The sequence below is a fragment of the Labeo rohita genome, unplaced genomic scaffold (assembly GCF_022985175.1).
Source record: "Labeo rohita strain BAU-BD-2019 unplaced genomic scaffold, IGBB_LRoh.1.0 scaffold_115, whole genome shotgun sequence".
In the NCBI taxonomy this organism is placed as follows: Eukaryota; Metazoa; Chordata; class Actinopteri; order Cypriniformes; family Cyprinidae; genus Labeo; species Labeo rohita.
In genome coordinates, this window is record NW_026127285.1 from 46,077 (window position 1) to 65,411 (window position 19,335).

Below are 19,335 nucleotides of genomic sequence, written 5' to 3' on the forward strand. Positions count from 1 at the left end.
ACAAGAGTGGGAAAATCTCATGTCCTTATATCTGAGGAACGTGCTATTCCAATTCATGAGCAGTCACAAGAAATATTGGATAGGCTAATGGGGAAAGCAGGTGATGTAGTGAGAATTAAATTGCATAATTACACATCTGTTGACTGCACCAGTGACCCGCACTTGATCTTTGACATTTTAAAACAGCATTTCAGCACAATCACCTACTCTAGTATGCCCCTAGCCGACTTTTACAATACTTGATGCAATGGAGTATTGGATCAGGCTGAACAAGACAATGGATGTGGCAAAGGAATGCTTGGAGAGACAAGGTCGGTGCATTTGTGATCCGAGTCATGAGATCAGTATGATGTTTGTCAAGCATTGCCCAGATCAGTCTCTTTCTAATGTCTTCAAATTCAAATCAGCTGAGTAATGGTCAGCTTGTGAGATACAGGAGAGACTAGATGAACATATGCAAGAGAGGAAAGCTCAGACCTTCGCTAATTCACACAGCTTGAATACAACTGAGCGTAGAGTTTGCACTCAGAGTCCAAATGTTGTTGAGACAGCTGCACCTAACCCCACCTTGTCTGTTTCTCCTTCTCCCATGATGCAGTCTGGAAGTGACACTGATTGTATGAAAAGCCTAGTGAGTCTATTGGACCGTCTCGTCACTCAGCAGACCCAATTCCAAGCTAGCCCTCATCATCAAGCTACAATGTTCCAGACTTACAAACCATGCAGGGTTTGTAGATCTTTGGATCATTCAACAGTGTCACATTGTAGACAGGATAATAGATGTCTGAAGCGTTTAACTCATGGGCATTGGAAAAAGGACTGCCCTCAGCGAGCTGATCGTCACTAACATCATTTGAATAGTGAGGCTAGCAGACCACCTCACCAGTTAAACTAGACAGCCCACATCATGGAAGAGGTGATGTGGGTACAGATGCTAAATCCCTTCATGAAGAATACGATCTTGCCCAGCTCTATGAGAAAAACTGTAATAGTGCTCCTGAGGGGACCAAAATAGTTGTACAATCTAGTCAAAAAGTTGCAGCCTTCAGTAGCCTTTTCTATATTCCTGTCCGTGTCAATTGCCATGTTCAACTTAACGGAATGATTGGTTCTGGTTCTATGGCATGTACAATCAGCAAAAATGCTGTGGAGAAAATTGGATCTGCTGGCGTCTTGCCTGTAAAGAAGCGTTCAGAAGAAAACATTGTCTTGGTCGGCTGGGGAGGTCAGCAAACCCAGCCTGAGGGTTTCTATGATTTGGAGATCCAGTTCTTTGGCATCCAGTGTGTTGTCCCTTGTTTGGTCGTGCCCGGCCAACGTGATGATTTTATTCTGGGCTCTAATATCATCAAACACTTGATTCATGAATTGAAGAAAAACAATGATTACTGGGACATTGCACACACATATACATGCTGTCTCTCTTTTATCACACACTCACACCTGCTCTGTTCTCCTCCACCCTGCACGTCTGCTTTTGCTTTTACTCTTTGCTGACACTCACAGAGACACTTTCACTCTCTCACACACAGCTGCTCATTCACTCCCACTCAGTGCTTCTACTCTCACTCCCTCCATCGCACATTTTAACAATTTATTTAAATCCACTTAAAAGGAAATTATTTACAGGGACATAAATATTACAGATGCAATAAGATACATGTACAAAATCATGGACCAATAGCATACAACAGATCTTCACAATACTAAGCTTATCACCATGTTATGGATATACATAACAACGTCTCCCCCATATATGGCGGCTGCCTATGATAGCAGACAAAGCACAATACTTTGCTAACTGTTTAGCCCTCTTTTTTGGCATCCCAAGTTGTTGAAGCCCTCTCACAACCGACCTATATACATGTCCTAAGCTGCCAAATATAAAAACAGATAAAGACCCCGATAACCTATCTCCGTAATAATATTTAGGAGTGGTTGGTATTTAATGACTTTAGTCTTAAAGGCTTCCTCCAGACTAGAGTCAAAAGTGCATGCTACCTCCAGAATGAACACTTCTCTATGCTCCTCATTAATCACAACAACATCTGGTGTATTAGCAGACAAATGCGAAAAAATTCCACAATCACTATTAAGACACTGAAACATATTTGTCTTTACACAAGAATGCTTGTATATTCTTACTACAGGAGGTAGACACTTTGATATATCCTTCACTATAAGGTCCACTATTCTATCATGATGGGCTATGAACATTCCCTTGTAAGCATGGCAGCCATTCATGATATGTGGCAATGTTTCAGTAATCTGCTCTTTAGTGTGATGCAAACAATGAGGAACCTGAGTTGTGGGAAACCAGAGAGAAAGGTTGAGTCTTGTAGGTAGAACTTGTAATCTGGCTTTAATCATAAAAAATAACAATGTCCTCACTGAGTGCAGTATTCTTAAGAAATGAATGTGACACAGAATGATCAGCCGAAGAAAGACATGCAAGTTTTCCCTGAAGTTTCAGTCCAGTCCAATGTTGCTTTTCATGATATTGATGTAATTCTAAGAGAGTTCGCTGAGCACTTTCAGATGTCAGCGGGTAACTATAACCACCATATGTGGCCATTGCCCTAGCTTTAGTCAGGGGGTCAGTGATAATATCCTCTGAAACTCTCACACTCTCAGAGTCCGACCGTACCCACTCCAATGATACTCCAGTTCAAACACAGAGGTCATTCAGGTCCAGGCCAACCTGACCAGACACCAAAACCAACAGAGCGAGTGTCAAGTTTCCCGCTGGGTTTTCTTTTAAAACCAAGGATATAGGGCTCTGACTCCTTGGCCAACGGCACCTTGCATCTCCTTAGATCCAGAAACAGGGAGGATCAAGCCAACTCCCTAACATCTTTGTCATCATTATTCAGCATGTTCAGAAGGTGAGAAATCCGCATACTGGTATAAATCCATGTCACATTTGGAACCCCCGACCCTCCTTCCCATCGGGGGTGAAAAATAATATCACGAGTACTATGTGTATTTAGTCCAAACCACTTTTGCACGAAGCTCACCGTTTTGTTGTTCATCTCGCTCAGCACTTTCTGTTGGATATGAACATTAGAGAACAGACGTGGGTAACACTTTATAATAACTATCCATTATAACTAGTTAATAGATCATTAATAAACTGTTAGTTAATGGGTTATAAATGACTTGTTAAATAACAGTTAATAGTTTGTTAATTATTTATAACTATCCGTTATAACTAGTTAATAGACCATTAATAAACTGTTTGTTAATGAGTTATAAATGACTTGTTAAAGAACAGTTAATAGTTTGTTAATTATTTATAACTGTGCCTTATAGATAGCCAATAGATAACTTACAAGCTGTTAGTTAACAAGTTATAAATGACTTGTTAACTGCATTTTAATGATTTATAACTATACCTAATAAATAAGTAATAGATCATGAACAAGCTGTTAGTAAATTACTTACTAAAGACATGTTAAGTATCAGTTAATAGTTTAAATATGCTATTGGGACGTTATTCTAAAGTTGCAACTATTCATCATTTATTAACTGTTAGTAAATGAGGAATAGTTGCAACTTTAGAATAACGTCCCAATAACATACATAAGCTAATAACTAACACTTAACTAATATATTAACTCACACTTTACAGATCAGTTGTTCATAGTTTGTTAACCATCTACTAATACCAGTGAAACTTTGTAGAACAGCAAATGGATGGAACAAGTTCAAGCTACAGAAATTTAATGTGATATTTAAAATATAACATTTTTGTACCTCAACCTTGTTCCACCCATACGCTTTTCTGTGTACTGCATTTTACCAAAGAAACTCCACAGATGAAATGTTGATGTGTTTAATGTATAGAAACACACATACTGAGCCATCACATGGCAGAACAGCAGTATACAGCAGAATACAAACCCATGAGGTTTGGGCACTTTTTGTGCTAAACATGAAAACAAAATAAATAAAAATCTACTGGCATTATTGATATGAACATGTTTTATCACACCTTGGATGGCTCAGTATGTGTGTTTTATATTTTAAGCGCTATTGTGACTGTGTTGTGTCACATGGCAAACACGACGCGTCGCCATGGAAACAATAAGGCTATACGTTCTAAATAACGGTCGCCTAAAAAAACTCACTCTGGGGGCTCAGCTAGAATATTTTAAACTCACATGTGAAAGGGTTAAATTTCTGTAGCTTGAACTTGTTCCATCCATTTGCTGTTCTACAAAGTTTCACTGGTATTAGTAGATGGTTAACAAACTATGAACAACTGATCTGTAAAGTGTGAGTTAATATATTAGTTAAGTGTTAGTTATTAGCTTATGTGTGTTATTGGGACGTTATTCTAAAGTTGCAACTATTCAATTGTTAGTTAACTGTCAATAGAATAACTCAATTGTTAGTTAACTGTTAGTTAACTACATTTATAACTTGTTAACTAACAGCTTGTAAGTTATCTATTGGCTATCTATAAGGCACAGTTATAAATAATTAAACTATTAACTGTTATTTAACAAGTTATTTATAACTCATTAACTAACAGTTTATTAATGGTCTATTAATTAGTTATAACGGATAGTTATTATAAAGTGTTACCCAGACGTTGTACTTTAGACAGTGCCACCTGTCTAATTGCCTCCAACTACATAGTCAGTGGCAGTGGACATTTGTTAATCAAGTCCAGATTAGATATAAACTCTGTCAAAATGATATTCACTTGCTCTTTCCATTCTCCTGCAATATTAATTTTATGTCCAAGACAAGTGTATATCTCATGAAGAGAATATACCTGTATAGGTTTTGTTGCTACTGTGAACACTGGACATTTATCAGATTTTGAACGGTACCACCTGTTCCCTCCTCCTCTCATACAGTACAGCACATTTTTTGTCCTTAATCTCCAGACCTGACCATTCCAGAAAAGCATCTGTTCTGATTAGCATTTTTTAAATTACACTCTCGTCTCTGGAGGCCATCTGGACATCATCTGCATAGCCCTGTACTGTGATAGGAGATATCACCAGGGGGAGCGCATTGACACATCCACTTTAACCACTGGTTAATAGCAATTATAAAATTAATTGCACTCCAAGGGCAGCCAGTTTAAATGCCTGTCTGAAGTGATGTTCGGTGAGTAAGCTGTTCTCCACAGATTACTTCAATAAAGGAGCCTCTGTATACATCTTTCACTATATCAATGAACAGTTGAGGTAGCTGTATTTCCTTGAGTGATCTGATCATGACAGTGTGAGATAAAGTTCCAAATGCATCTCTAAAGTCCAAAAAGACTGAGTACAGTCTACATGACTCATGCTTAAAGTCATCTATCCCTGTTTTAAGACAGAATACATGTTCATTCATACCTTGCCTTTTGATGTATTCCTTTTGCTTGGTGAATAGAATATCAGCCTCCACCAACCACAGAAGTACTCTGGCAAGTATGCACTTCATGAAAACCTTATAAATGGTAGGGAGAAGGGATATATCCCTCCATGTCGATGGATCATCAGGGATGTTGTCTTTTTTTTTTGGAATACGATGAATTAATGCTCCTTTCCATGAATCTGGTATTCTCTTATTTTCCAAACAGACATTAAAGATAGTTGTTAAAATCTGACATGATTTTAAAAATCTTTAAATCTTTAAAATCTTTAAAATTCTCATATGTCATGCCATCTTTACCACTCGCTTTGTTATTAGGAACATTATTTAAAACAGTCTCAACCTCCTGATGCGTGAAGTGTGTTGTCTTAGGGAAAAAAGTTGGCTCCGGTGACAACACGTTCAAATACCAGGGTGGGGGTGGAAAATCCTCATCACCCCTCTGATTTAAACATTTATTATCGTAATAAATTTGTATAGCTGTAATGTCACTAGAACAGGGAGGAGGGTCGGGATACTCACGGTTGCTTAAGATGATTTGAATCGCTTTAGATCTTCAATACTGCCACAGGTATGCAAGTTCCTGCTCACCTTTCTGTTTCGCTGGCTGCGAGTCGCTCCCGTCCACAGAGAAGGCACAACGGTTTCCCGCAAATAGCACAGATGTTTGCATATCCAGTCAGCTATTGAGGCTGATGTTACACGTTCAGGATATGGCTTATCGCCGGGAACTTTTTCAAGATTTCATACTTCAAGAGCTGTAATCCAAAAGGCTTACCATTGTGGCTTTACACTGTAAAATGCCATTTTTAAAGAATATTCCATTCAGCAATGCAGCTAACTTTATCCACTTTCCTGGATCACTGGAGGACACAAAGTTCTTTTTGCGTTGGCGTTTGATGTTTAAACGATCTCTGTAGATTTTTTCATGAGACTAAAAATCCAATCCAATGATCCTCCGACAAAGGGTAAACATACTGCTGGAAAACCATAAGCTCTTCTCCAGGTAGATGGAATTCGTGGGTGAAATCATGAGGTAACAGTGGCTGTTGATAGATTCTCCCATTAATTAACGCTTGTTTGTATGCAAGCTTGCTTGTTGCGATCAAGCACATAGTCCATAATAATTGCCAAAGCATCTTATCTGCACCTATTGCATTAACGAGTGTGGTTGTTTAGCTATACAGAGCATCATTTTGGCATTCACCTGCACCAGCGAGTGGCCTACAGCCTACCGCCATCTTGCTCACACACACACACGCACACACATATGTCTGGTTTATTATCTTTGTGGGGACTCTCCATAGGTGCAATGGTTTGTATACTGTCCACACTGTATTTTCTATCCCCTTACCCTAAACCTACCCCTAAACCTAACCCTTACAGAACACTTTCTGAATTTTTACTTTCTCAAAAAATCTCATTCTGTATGATTTATAAGCTTTTGTACCCATGGGGACCACAAGCCGGTCCCCACAATGTCAGAAATTTCAGGTTTTACTATCCTTGTGGGGACATTTGGTCCCCACAATGTAGCAAAAACAAGTACACACACACACACATCAAACTATGACAGAAAAGAATATATTAAGTGACTATTATCAAGTTGAGTAAACCATATTTAAACATAGGATAAAAATTCCAGTACGATTCAAGTAAGGACAATGAAGATAAAGCATACATTGAGAAACCTAATCACTCCCCAAGAGTGACCCTTTACAATACACAAAATATTTAGGTTGAAGACATCTTATGCTTTGTTTCATTTTGAATCTGTGTGACTTTTTTTTTTTTTTTTGATGATGATGATAATGTTACTGATGTCCACTATGACATGACTACACGTGATTATTGGGGTCATATTGACCTCAGTAACCGTATTATTGAGAGTGAAGTATTTTCAGGTTTTGAATATGTTTTACTTTTTAATACTTAACTCTCTCTCCTGCTGTCTCTCACCCATACACAAACACATGCATACACATACACACAACTTCCTCTTTGTTCTCTGTCACATGCGCACACAAAGTCAGACCAACATACAGGTTTTCAGTCTCACATGTGTTCACACACAAATGCACAGTCACAGGCACACACATATACATGCTGTCTCTCTTTTATCACACACTCACACCTGCTCTGTTCTCCTCCACCCTGCACGTCTGCTTTTGCTTTCACTCTTTGCTGACAGTAACAGAGACACTTTCACTCTCTCACACACAGCTGCTCCTTCACTCCCACTCTATGCATTATAGGTTGACAGTTTTTTTAAAATCAATGCACAAAAGAAGAAAAAAAACAGACAATGACACACGGAGACCCTTAATTCTTTCAGCTTCTTTTAATAATTAAACATCAAAAGGTTCTGTCGTAACGATTTAAAGCATACAATGTTTATTTCTGCTTAAATCATTTAGTTCAGTGTGTCAGAGCAGCATTTCTGTCGATTTACAGACTTCACTATCCAAACTCTGTCCACGTGTGTGTTTAAGACACGAGGAGTTAAACAGTATATGTTGAAGGTTTTGTTATTTCCATTGAAGCTTTCATGCTGTAATTTAATAATCATTTAGCTAATGATTTCACTTTTCCAAAGGGACACTGACTTTAATCCAAACACATTTCATTCATTGACTCTTGACCTTTGTCTTGTGAACAGCACTACTGATATACAGGCATACATTTATATTTTTATGAATTATTTTCATGCTGGTTGGTTGTTGGGAATTGCCAATGAATCTGATCAGAAAGTTAAAAATGATCTTTTTTTTTTCGGCATTGTTACTCTTCAGCTTTGGTTGTTGCATAGTTTAGATGTATAACATGCTAACTTAAAATATTTCACACACTCTGCGAGAACCTGATTGTACGTGACTTCTCTCCCTCCTCCCTTCTTATCTCCTTTACTCTCGCCTTTTAACTATTGTATTTTACATATCTATACTTATGTTTTTTTCATTATACCCCGTTTTTATCCATACTACATATAGTTAGTTTGCATAACAGGAAGAATTTAGGAAGAGCTTATTGTACACCCAGATCTATTTCTGATATTTCATTATACACCCAATAATGTTTTTGTTCTATATGACGCATATAGATTTTTTTTGGTTTAGATGCACAAAACCCTTTAATATTCCTATATATAGTCTTGTATTAGATCAATAAAGTTTAAGTAAGGAAATACAGAACTTGTGTCGGTGTCTTGCTTCCTGGCCATATCAATTTGGGGGAGACTGAGAGTATTCGGTGGCATTGAGAAGTTTAACAGGACATATTTATTAACACTAACCTATGTGGAATAATCACATATGTGTGCTACAAAGAAGAAAACACTTTATCTGCAGTCACATTGTTTCGAGCATGCAGTTGCTGAAAGTGAAAGAAAAGCTTTTGAAAGTGAAGCCATGTGTTAATCTGGACAGTAGAAGGAATTTGAGTCACCAGAGCAAATAAGCAAAGAAAGAGAGAGAACAGAGACAATCCCCTAATTCACTCTGACCAATCAGCATTAAAGGGCTGAACATAAAGGTGTGTAACATATATATATATATATATATATATATATGGTCAGATCATCGTGAGCACACACCACAGAACTCAGATCGAGCTACTGTAAGTTAAGAAAAGGGACATTCACTCCATTTATACCAAATTAAAATATAGAACACGGAAAATACATTTGTGATTTTAAAAAGTAAATATATTATACAAGAGGATCGCAAGATGAGTCGCTTTGTGTCAGTTTCCCCCCTCGTAAATGATGGACGCCAATCAAACACTATTCCTGTGAAGAAAGAAGCATCTGCATCACTTTCAGGTAGGCTCATGTTTAAAAAAAAAATTAAATATTTGTAATAGTAGAATAAAACAGCATATTAACATTTTTTTTTTATTGCTTTATTTTGCTTTTACATTCAAATCAGTTTTTTTTTTAATTTCCTAAAGATTAAACTTATATTCACATATTTACACCAAGCACTTACAGCCATGCACAATACCCAAGAAATTATTTTTTATTGTCATTTTTATAGTAATTTTGCTTCCCTATAACTATTTTATTTTTTAGTATTTGACTATGTATTTCTTTAAATTATTTGCACTCTCACAAAAACTGTTATCAAAGCTGAAGTACAGGTACTTTTAACAACACTACAAATTCCAGGGCACACGTACAGATACTAGAACAGTTCAGCAGTTAAAAGGGAATCATGTATGCAAAAGTGGGAAGCTTGTTATGAATAACACGTGAAGGCAGCATTATATCATAGATATAAACAAACAAAACCCAAACCCCACGTTACAGGGGCAAAAAACAAGGAACGTAAGTCCACAACACTACACAACACAAGAACTGATCGAGAGAACTGCTCAAAATGTAGATGTTATTAATGGTGATTTTAATTTGGAAAAATTAAAAATGGCCAACCCACCAACTTTACACTTTTTGGACTTGTATTGCAGTGCAGTTTTTAGTGGGAACCTTGGGTTTTAAGACTTGTATGGCTTAATATGAGTTAAATGATGTCTCTTACTGAAATATGTAGTGGAAAACCCATGAAAGATTTATGTTATTTAAAAAAAATCCACATATTTTTATACATATTTTGGACTATGGGGGGCGCCATATTCAGTTTTCCAGATCCAGACACCTTCCCATTCGTTTCTCTTCGTCTTATTGCTAGGAAATTACTGAAAATTTACAGTGCTTTTCTAGTTGCCTTGTGATTATAACCAAAAGCCAGCACCAAGGTTATTATAGTTTTATTTTATTTTAATATTGTTTTGAAATTTGCAATAAAATTTAGTTTCGTTTTTATTAGTTTCATTAATAATTTTGTTAGTTTTAGTTTAGTTTTTATTTTGTGAGCACCTTTCTATTTCGTTTGTATAGTTTAGTTTCAGTTTCAGTTTTAGTTTTACAAAATAGATCACCTCTAGAGCTCAGACCAACGACTTAATTTAACCTTATGACGTTAAAGTAAAGCATGCTGAGTTTGATTAGGTGGTAAAACTATACAAGCAGTCAAGCATTTGTACTCCATAAATCTACACAAGTTGAACTTACATAATCATAATTAAAAGTAGTAAATGTGTTATAATGTTTAAATCGAAAATAAATGTAATTAGTTTATAGTGGACATTTCATCTTATTTAACCATAATCATGAAACTGTAACTATCATGTTTTGCTTCCCGCAATCAAACGCGAATAACTGGTACTAAATGAATTCAATGGCAGAGCCTTTCGATTCGCAGCGTTGCGCACTGTTGGATTCGTGCTGCAGCTGAAGTGAATGACAGCTTATGCTCGTTGCTCGCTTTCTGTAGCCTATATAACTTTATTTTAAATGTTTTAGATCGTATACACTGCAGAGACAATCACATTTAGGCAATAAGGCATATTTAAATTTTCTTTTAATTTATGAAGAATTGTAAGCATGTTGTTCAAACCAAATTGTTCACAAGATGAAGGCAAAAGTTTTATTGTTTACAGAATAAATGCGCGTTCTCATCTTTTTCTGTTGTGCTGCTTTTCTATTTTTCTACAAAGCACCTACCTATTTATTTTTTTTTTTAATCGCTTGTGTTACATGAGAAAATAAATATTTTTGTCTTACTGATGCAGCAGATTTAATGAGGTTCGGCGGGTCGCTGTCAAACGGGCCGGGTCGGGTACAGAATGTGCTGCTGTCGGATAACATGTTAGTTTTAGTTTTCGTTTACGAAAATAACCTTGGCCAGCACAGTGTGGCGTTGTATTAGTATTTTATTTTCCGAGTTGTGCTGTGGTAAAAATAGCAACAGGTAGTACAAGTAGCTCACCCAGTGTGGCCATTTCATGCCATCGAAATAATGGCACCCCCATAGTCCAAAATATATATAAAACAATTTTCTATTAAATAATTCAGTAAGAGACATCGTTTATGTAATATTAAGCCATATAAGTCAGGGGTTTAAAATGTCCATGTCTGTTGGCAGATGAGTCTCCAGTGACCATGGATAAACCAGTGTGCTTCATTGACACGGACTCAGATGGGAAGCTGTGTGTGCAGCAGTCAGCACTGCAGATCCTGCAGCAGATCCAGCAGCCGGTGGTGGTGGTGGCCGTGGTGGGACTCTACCGGACCGGGAAGTCCTACCTGATGAACCATCTCGCTGGAGAACAAACAGGTTAGTGCTCATAGCAAACGTCATGCAGTTCAAGTGAATGACATTAAATGCAGAAAAGTCATTGTCATTATCAGGGTTTGCGCTGGGCAGCACAGTTGAGTCCAAGACGAAGGGCATCTGGATGTGGTGTGTGCCCCATCCCACCAAAGCAGGAACCACTCTAGTGCTGCTGGACACAGAGGGACTCGGAGACGTGGATAAGGTGACGTGACAAGAAACACAACTAGCATCATAGGCGGAGTTTGACTTTTATGCGTGGGGGGGCAGTTTTTTTTTTTAGGCCTATGTTCTATATTCATATATTTATGTAACATATTCTACATTAAAATACATTTAGAGTTAACAATGACTGCGGAACAAAAAAAAAAAAAAAAAAACATAACGTTACCTAACGCAGAGAATAGTCGGTGTTCGGTTGCCCACCACGGCACCGACCACCACCAACGTTTTGATTTTTTTTTTTTTTATAGTAATGAAATATTCTTTAGTTCAGTTGAGAACAGACACTACAAATAAAACTGAACGCGGCTGCATAATGCAAAGTGCCGAACGACAGTCGCATCGCAGATCAGATTTTATTTATCAGCCAGCAGTGACGAGCTGACCGACAAGAAGAGTGACGTCAGACGAGACAAGACGATGGTGGAAGTTTGGCAATGTTTTTATTTTGAAAAGCCTGTTGACTTTTGCCGTTTATCTATGGTGGTTTTCCAAGTTTTTTTTAACATTCGTTTCTTATTTATTTGGTTGTACAGTGTTTGCTGATTTTTACGTTTTGCTAATAAACGTTCTACGTTTCTTATAGCTATTTATTTGGTTCCACGGTGTTTACCGATTTTCAGTTATATATACTAGGCTATTTAAAATGTATGTAGGCCTAGCCTAAATTATTTGTTATTTTATATTAAGCATATAGCATGGTGTAAGCTATTTTTATTCGTTTTGTTAATACAAGTTCTATACCTAATTTGAATTTATAGGGTAAGTGAGTTTAACGTTGTATTTTGTTGTTGCTTGAATGGGATTTTAAGCAATTGACGCCGAATTGCCGCTAATTTAAAAGTGAAAGTAAAATGTGCACTGTACATTTACAAGCTATTTAAACACGAAGGAAAGTGAGTGAAAAGAGGCAAATTGAAGATCTGTGCCATTTAAGTTCGGAGCCAGTTTCCTACTTTCCTCATGACTGAGAAACATGTTTTTGATGTAGCCAAACAGTTAACTTGCAAAAGCGGGAAAATAGCGAAAAGAGAGCCCTCTCAAGACATGAGTCGGGACTCGCGAGGATATGGGGCTGAAATTAAAATTAATTAAACCAAAACGTACTTATTCTATCTACTAAAATAATAAGATGATATAAATAAAATTAAAAATTATGAATTCTTTGATTTTTTTCATAGCTCAGACAAAATCATGATTGGCTCTCGTCTGGGGGGGGGCAGTGCCCCCAGCCCCCCAGCCAGCCCCCCCCTAAACTCCGCCTATGACTAGCATCACAAGCAGTTTCATGAGTCCAAGAATACTGTCACTTTCAAAGCAGAGATAATGCACAAACAAGTAAAATGAGTAAACAAATGAAGATGACGAACTTCTGAATAAATCTCCCACTTAGGACACTTATTGGCCATATAGAAACATTATTGGGTGATGCTGATAATTAAAATATATCTATTTCTCTATCACAGGGAGACCAAAAGCATGATATCAACATCTTCTGTCTGGCTGTGTTACTCAGCAGTACTCTGGTCTACAACAGTCGAGGGACGATTGATAACAAGGCTATAATGGAGCTGCAGTATCCTTTTGTCCATTTATAGGTACCTAAAAATGTGTGTGCAGCATTAGGAGTGGTAACATTTTTTATAAGGCGTGGATTAGTATGCTTTGTCTCATTGTGACCACGTTATTTTGTCCCAAATACAACACTTGCTTTTGTTTTTGTGGAGTCAGCAGGGATGCTTACCTCAACAGTTCATGATTAAATGATCAGGGCCCGTATTCACAAAAAAAGTTCTCCTAAATAGCAGTAAAAGTTTTTAGCTAAGAGTTTTCTCTTAAAACCCATTAACAAAGCTGCTAAACAAACTTTTACTAAGCAGTAGAGAGAAGTCTTAAGCTAAGAGTAAGGGCGGGGTTGACCTCGTTACTATGGATGATGTCAGCATGCTCACTAACTATGCATACAGTGATTGGCTGATAGGGGAGGGATCTCTGTCAGACGTTTATTCATAGAAATATTGTTGTAAATGTTGCCATATTCAAATAAAGTTTTAAAAAGTTAGTAAAAATGTTGCCACATTCAAATAAAGAATTTAAAATGCAGGGCAAGTGTCACTTATTAAACAAGTGTTCAAATCATTGACAGCCTTTTACCTGTGTGCTTCTTATAATAAACAATTAGCTGATATGCATGTAAACAGACTTTTTTTAAAGAGCTTTTTATGCTTTTAATGATAGAATAGCGGAGAACTGACACGAAATCATTGGGTGAAGAGGAGGGGGCGGGAGCAGCAAAATATTTTGAAACAGGAATCAAACTCGGGTCGCTTTGAGCGCAGTTAAGCTGTATGTAGACGCACTAACAGCTAGGCTATCTGTACCGACGTAAAGGGCTTTTTTTATTAACAGAATAGAATAATCATGGCTGATAGCGAGATACGCAAACGTAAAACAAAACCAAATTGGATGCAAGAACAGCTGTTTCTTCTTGCCCAACGTATTAATGAAAACAAGGATATAATCAAATGAAAATTTGGAGCTGGGATAACCTCCAAGACTAAAAAAAAAAAAAGGTTGTGTGGGAATATGCGTGCATTTACTGTACATGCAGAGTGTTTCTAAAAAGTTTAAGTTCCGAGGCAGATTGCCAGCAACAGCAATATTAGGAAAGTTGGGATTTGATCTTAGTGATTTAAGCCTGATTTAGGCTGATTTATTCTCGACGCGTTCTTCTGCACCGCAAGCCTGTGCTGCCTGCGCGCGCACATCACCAAATTCTGGGACCCCGTTCCTAAAAGATCTTAAGGATAAAAGAAGCCTATCTCATAACTTAGTGATTCAGGGGAAAATCTGAAAAATAATTGGCGTGTCAATCCTAAATTTAGGACTCCTAATTTTTGCTCTAAGAGTATTTCACAAAGCGTTTTAGCACTAAAACTAGCTCCTAAATCTGTGAAATGTTAGGAGTAGTGTAGAGGAGTCCTAAGTCACTAAGATCAAGTCCTAAAACTATCCTAAAATGGCTGTTGCCGGCTGTCTGCCTCGGAACAGAAACATTTTAGAAACATTGGATGATAATAATGTAATGAACCTCCAATTTTAGTTAGAGGTTCAAACAGACATTTATGGAGGACAAAGAGGTGCATCAACACCAAAGAGCTTGATAGAAAAACAACTTACTTTATTAACAAATGTTATTCAAAAAAAAAAGAAAAGAGAGAACTACATATAAATAACATTTAAGTAAGTTCATCAAACATTAACCTGTAGGCCTTTGCTAGGACAAACAGTATTAACCAGGTGACAATCAGCACTGCACTTCACTACACTCCAGTGATTAAACCTGCCCCACACTTCATGCTAAAAATTCGTGTTCATACATATCATTTCAAGTGATAGAAAGATTGACTCAGTTTCCCCCTAGCTCAGCACATACAAAGTAATCATGTTCATATAAACTTTAAAACAAACACTCATTCACAAAGACATACACACTCATACCCACACATATACAACACAGGAATTGATTAAAATACAAAACACTTCCCCGTCTCCATGAAACAAGACCCTGCCCTGGGGTCTCGGGAAACAGGTCAATCGTGCTGAGTCCACATCCACGCGGGAGTCCCATACTTGTCTTTACTAACAGGGAACCCCAATTGGCAGAGGTGCCGATGAGTCCGCTTTGCTCAGTTCAGTCCATTTAAACAACAAAGGTGTCATGAAATACTGACCAGATCGTTTGGTGAACTCACAGACTTAACTTTATTATCATGTACACTGTTAGAACAACCTCTCTGAGTAGCCTGCATCCCTAGACCCGCCTCCGTTGCCCAGCAACCCTAGACCCCTGACACAGAACAGCCAATCACATTAAACTGTTTACATATCACCACAAAAGGGTTCGTCACTTTAAGAGAGCACACTTATCACAAATGCGAGCGCGTCCTTTTTGCTCGGTTCAGTCCATTGCAGCGCTCCGTAATCACACAGTTTGTCGCTGCCAGAGAGCGCCCTTATCCTAGATGTAAATGAGTCCTTTTTACTCAACTGGTTCTGTGCAAACGCTTATAAAGCGTGCGGCCAGCACTCCTATTCCCCCCAATTATCTACCTAAATTCCATGCATCCGCGCTATCTAGCTATCTTCGTTGCCGGACAAACCCTAACGGTCTCGAGCAACACAAAGCGTTCCCCCTTTTCCCTTGAGCGCAAAGGCCAGTCACATTAGCTCTCTCGGGACTCTCCTTCCGCTCTTCCCTTGCCTCTTCAGTTTTCTCTGATCCAGGTGAGTTCAATCATCTCTGTCCCCCGTCAATGGGAGGGGAATGCATTACAACCAAACCCAAATAGGCTGGACTAAAGCCAACAAAACAAAGTCCTCAACATTAATTACAATAAGAAGGTGTGGTCTTAATCGCGAAGGTACTAGGTGCGTTCGACTTCATGCGGCGCTGCGCAGACCGATCGGCGGCTGACTTGAAGTAGTGCATACCGGTTAGAAATTTTGTCCGACTTGAACTGGCGCCGACGCCACGTGACGTTCGCGTGTGGCATCAAAGTTACGCGAGAGCGTTTCGAGAACAGCCGGCTTGCTCAGCCAGCGCAGCATTTCAGGAGCGACTGCACCAGGCTGAGATGACGTCACAGCTTCTCATGATTGGCCACATTCACCACATGACGATGATCACGAGTGTTTCGTGCTTCAATCCATATAATTGCACAACAAATCAATTTGCTGCCATTTCGTAAATAGTTTACGATCTTTTGACTGCAGTACATTTTTCCCCTTAAATTCTTTATATTGGATTTGTGCGTAAGTTTATTATTGTATATACACGTGTATTGCAGTTCAAAAGTATTGTCATTCAGTGTTTTTTGTAGAACTGGGATAGATTCCAACAATTAAGGTTTACACGACTGTTGAACATGCAATATAAAAACTTATTTGTATTTGTACTATAAACACAAAACAAGTAGCTTACTCTCCAACAGCAATTACAGCTAGTTATATATATTGTTTACAGAAGCCTAACATAACACCACTAAACAAAACATAATTTGATTAAGTATAAGCTTGATTTGTAAAACAGTATTTGTTCAGTTACTTTAAAATGAAATTATATAGCTTCCAGTTCATCTGCAATAAAGTAGGCAAACGCCACGTGATCTGCTATGTTTGAGGAAGCAACGAGATCACCAACGTGTCCGACTTGACGGCTCAGTTTTCAGCTCCTCCCCGACTGCTTTCGGCTAATCTCGCCGATCGGTCTGCGCAGCGCAGCATGAGCTCGAACACACCTATTATGACTGTTGCAGAATTGCAACAAATAGAAACAACCCAATAACGCCACAGATCAAGGTTTTGACAATTTTCAAATGGCAGCTCCTTATGAATGCAATAATTAATTAAATAAGTTAATTAAAAGGCTGTTTATATGCATATCCGCTAACTGTATACAAGGAGCGCAAATGTAAGAGGCTGAAGATACACGTTTAATTAGTGACACTTAGCCTGCATTTTAAAATCTTTATTTGAATATGGCAACATTTTTATTTTAAAACCTTTATTTAAATATGATATAATATTGCACGTTACAATATTTTATGAATGAATGTCTGACAGAGACCACTCCCCTATCAGCCAATCACTGTGTGCATAGTTAATAAGCATGTTGATATCATTCATAGCAACAAGGTCAACCCCGCCCTTACTTTTAGCTTAAGACTTCTCTCTATTCCTTAGTAAAAGTTTGTCTCAGCAGCTTTGTGAATAGGTTTTAAGAGAAAACTCTTAGCTAAAAACTTTTACTGCTGTTTAGGAGAACTTTTAGTGGTAAGATGAAATGTTTTGTGGTTACAGGCTCTGATCATGTGTACATAATGTATTGACTTTAAACTCGTTTTTAACATGATAATTTTATTCTTGCATGTACTTTAATAATATGTTATTAGCCTTGAGATAAATGATGCAGTGAATAAATGCATAGCTATGCATCAGTTATTAGTAATCTCCAATAGTCTAGTGGTAGAATGTTCGTTAAATGAGTTAAAGCGTTTGGGTTCTAATCCGCCATTACACGAATCTTTTTATCCCTTAATAAAATAAAATATGTTCATCAGTGATCCTATATCACAGACACATTTGTGTGTATTTTGTTTTGATTTTTAACCGTAATCAGTCATAAGCGATGGATTGAAGCGCTTGCGTGTGAATACTGAGCACGAGCCGCAATGAGAAAGTTCCGTCACTAATTAACATCGGAACGAACATTAAGCATGATTTCAGAAAAAAAAAAAAATACTGATTCCAGCGTCAGCACCTTATTTAACAGAAAGAAATGTTTCATCAGCATTAGGTATGTCCGTGCCGCGAGATGTTCAAAAAAGTGGTGGGACAATATCGAGCTTTGCAAAAAGTGTCCCACCCATGCCACCCGTGAATTACGCCTATGAAAATAAGTAATGTGAAACAATTAACAAAAGCAATTATGAGAAATATTTTTATTACAGCAGTCTTCAACAGTAAAAAACACAACAGTGTTAAAATGTACAGTTTCACAAACTTTTTTGCAAAAGTGGGTCACGATGAGTTTTGCCATTTCTATGGTCACGCATTGATGGATTATAGAGATGTTTGTACAGGCGTACCTGTTCAGCCAAAACAGCTGTAAAATTTTTCGTGATCAATGCGGTGAAACGCAAACAGTTCACTCGAGATGCCGTGCACACCGCCACGAGAAATGGGTGATTTCACAAACCCAAGCGAACGTGCGGACGCGTATAAATCAGTCTTTACGTTGCACAGATTTAGGAGCTAGTTTTAGCGCTAAAACGCTTTGTGAAACACTCTTAGAGCAAAAACTTAGGAGTCCTAAATTTAGGACTGACACGCCCATTATATTTAAGATTTTCTCCTAAATCGGCAAGTTATGAGCTACTTTTAGCCTTAAGATGTTTTGTGAATACAGGCCCAGATTTTGTTTCATTACACACTGCTCAGCATTATAAACACCTATTGAAGCAATTGCAAGCTTAGATTGAACATTTCACTCTATAGAATTCTTTAATATTACACTTAAATACACTTTTTTTCATTTATTTCTTTATTGTCATGGTTTAAGTGTACACCTGATCACAAGTCATGTTGAAAAGTATTGGTGTAGTGAATTTGCTTATTACCTCAAGGAATGACATTTAATTTGATTTGAGTCATGAGTTGTTTGTCTTTTTGTGTTCATGCCTGAACAAACTGTCAGATATGTGACTGAACTAACAGAGTGCATCAAGGTCATATCACCAGATGAGGATGCTGATGATTCAAGTGAATTTGTGAAGTTCTTCCCTAGTTTTATCTGGGCTGTGAGGGACTTCACACTGGAGCGAAAGGTCGATGGCAAAGATGTAACAGAGGATGAGTACCTAGATTTTGCTCTGAAGCTGAAACATGGTAATTTAAAATACTGCAAAAGGCTATTTTAAGAGTCCTCATAATCACTATCGCAACTAGTTTTTTTTACTCTACTGAATTGTCCAGTAGCTCAACCAGCTACACTCCTAGAATAGAC

The 19,335-nt window shown here is 37.7% G+C and overlaps 1 protein-coding gene across 2 annotated transcripts; it reads left to right on the forward strand.

The window, feature by feature from the left end:
- Positions 1-8,928: 8,928 nt before the first annotated feature.
- On the forward strand, positions 8,929-19,327 carry LOC127157666 (guanylate-binding protein 6-like). Of its 2 annotated transcripts, XM_051100921.1 has the most exons (6): positions 8,944-8,993; positions 9,089-9,196; positions 11,358-11,549; positions 11,624-11,751; positions 13,235-13,344; positions 19,027-19,327. In XM_051100921.1, the coding sequence occupies exons 2-6, from the start codon at positions 9,103-9,105 to the stop codon at positions 19,247-19,249; spliced, it is 747 nt and encodes a 248-aa protein (XP_050956878.1). In that variant the 5' UTR covers positions 8,944-8,993; positions 9,089-9,102; the 3' UTR covers positions 19,250-19,327. The 2 variants fall into 2 exon arrangements, with proteins under 2 accessions (XP_050956877.1, XP_050956878.1); XM_051100920.1 differs by having other exon boundaries at positions 8,929-9,196.
- Positions 19,328-19,335: the final 8 nt, after the last annotated feature.